The following is a 2500-nucleotide window of genomic DNA, read 5'->3' as shown; positions in this document are numbered from 1 at the left end:
TTTTTCTTGTTTTAATATGCGGACACTCGTTTTTAAGTGTACTTTTATTGATCTATATTACAGCAAATCTACATTTACTCACCAATCTGTGTTCTGGTCGTCTATAACCAGAAGAGTGAAGCATCGGTCTTTGTTGTAGGCGGGCTTTGTCTGTCCAGTCACTTCCCCTCGTACCGCACCCGTCAGGGAAGACACTCGCTACGTATAAAAATGACTGTATTAACTCACTGGCGGGTCGATTCATCAATACATACTATATATCATAACTTTATAGGTTTTTCTTTCTGCTCAGCACTCAAAGGCGAAATCAATATTCAGCCCGCGTGAATTCTATTGGAATTCCTGACTGAACTTGTTAGCGTAAGCTGAATAATGCAGTTCATTAATTTAAGGTTTGTGAAATACCACGTATACCACGACCATGTGACACTATAAAAGCTACAGAAAAAAATAGAAAATAAAGGATACAGTACACCATAACCCCACACATTCATATAAGCACATATTCACATACAAATTCAAAGTACGCACGCATGCATGTAAGTAAGAAGAGTATAAGATGATTTCAACGTCTCAAGTAAAACTAAACATAGTCAAGTTCTTTTCATATACTATTTATGTGTTCATATGCACGTAAAAGTTTGCATTTCATCTCTGTTTAATTACCATCCTAGAGAAGATGTGTTTGCTTAGTCTAAAAACTCATAGATATCTTACGAACGATATCGCATTTTCTGCATTAGAGAACCGTATAGTGGAAATAAAAAAGTGATGATTTTTTATATGAAGTTGACACTACGTAGATAACGAAAAGCGTGATAAAGAAAAAGCCAGTCGACTCTGAAATACGAACGCAGACGCCCTCGCCGCTGCCCGAAATGAGGACGGCCATCGTGGAGGCAATTAATATCGACAAGGAGTTTTGTAACCTCGTAAGAATTGGCCATTAACATGAATATTCATGAGATGCAAACGAGGTATATTAGGCCTTCCGCTGAGGGTTTCACGAAAGTCACCAAGGGTAGATGAAGGCCATGAAGTCCTTTCAGTATTTCAGAGTTTCAGCACGTTTAATTCGTAAGTAAGGCTAATATGTAAGAAGGTGTTCTTTAAATATTAATACAGCGAGTAGTTGTGAAGCCGAACGAGAAAAAAAACACAGATGAATAAAAGTTTGTAATATAAGTACGAATCAAAATTATGAAATGAAGATGACATTATTCTTGAGATTGCGAAGGAAAGAGGAACAAATTGAATACAATTTACAGAATATAGAGTTCCAATGCTAAAATATGGAAAAGACAACGAAAATAAATTCTGTAAAAATCGTAAAACCTTGTTTGCTCTGATAGAATATGTTTCGTGTTCCTAGTATATTGGAAGAATATAATTTCCTTTTCCCATTCCGAGTGACCTGTTTGACGTTGCAATATTTTGGCGATTTAGAAAGAGAGAGAGAGAGAGAGAGAGAGAGAGAGAGAGAGAGAGAGAGAGAGAGAGAGAGAGAGAGAGAGAGAGAGAGAGAGAGAGAGAGAGAGAGAGAGAGAGAGAGAGAGAGAGAGAGAGAGAGCAAGCAAATGAAACGAAAGTGTTTTTTTTTTTTAATTATTATTATTCATGGCTGGATATACGAATGATTCAGCAGGCGTCGAAGGTCAGAATGTTTTTTCCTGTGTGTTTTCGACGTGACCATTTTATAATCTCCCTGACAAAAGCTGGGAATAGGAAAGAGACGAGAAAACAGGAAATGGGAAAAGAGGATTGGGGGATCCGAATATGAGGAGAAAGGGGGAGGGGAAGCGATTAGTTAGGGATAGAAAGGAAAAAAATGAATGAATGAATGAAAAAAATGAATGAATGAAAAAAATGAATGAATGAATGAAAAAAATGAATGAATGAATGAAAAAAATGAATGAATGAATGAAAAAAATGAATGAATGAATGAAAAAAATGAATGAATGAATGAAAAAAATGAATGAATGAATGAAAAAAATGAATGAATGAATGAAAAAAATGAATGAATGAATGAAAAAAATGAATGAATGAATGAAAAAAATGAATGAATGAATGAAAAAAATGAATGAATGAATGAAAAAAATGAATGAATGAATGAAAAAAATGAATGAATGAATGAAAAAAATGAATGAATGAATGAAAAAAATGAATGAATGAAAAAAATGAATGAATGAATGAAAAAAATGAATGAATGAATGAAAAAAATGAATGAATGAATGAAAAAAATGAATGAATGAATGAAAAAAATGAATGAATGAATGAAAAAAATGAATGAATGAATGAAAAAAATGAATGAATGAATGAAAAAAATGAATGAATGAATGAAAAAAATGAATGAATGAATGAAAAAAATGAATGAATGAATGAAAAAAATGAATGAATAAAATAAAAAAAGAAATAAACGATTATATGGAAAAGAAAATGGGTAAGTGAATGTGTGGAATAGATGAATAAATAAATGAATGAATAATGAATAATGAATAAA

At 32.6% G+C, this 2500-nt stretch overlaps 1 protein-coding gene across 1 annotated transcript in view; it reads right to left on the bottom strand.

The window, feature by feature from the left end:
- The window catches only part of LOC125039989 (synapsin-like), a 73749-nt gene that overhangs the window by 45603 nt on the left and 25646 nt on the right, over nt 1-2500 (bottom strand). The window contains exon 8 of the mRNA XM_047634394.1: nt 83-198. Coding sequence (XP_047490350.1) covers nt 83-198 — 116 coding nt within the window. The remainder of the gene's footprint in view (nt 1-82; nt 199-2500) is intronic.

This window comes from Penaeus chinensis, chromosome 28 (assembly GCF_019202785.1).
Source record: "Penaeus chinensis breed Huanghai No. 1 chromosome 28, ASM1920278v2, whole genome shotgun sequence".
Taxonomy (NCBI): Eukaryota; Metazoa; Arthropoda; class Malacostraca; order Decapoda; family Penaeidae; genus Penaeus; species Penaeus chinensis.
Note: the sequence above shows the minus strand (reverse complement) of the source record. Positions and strands in the feature narration are given on the sequence as shown.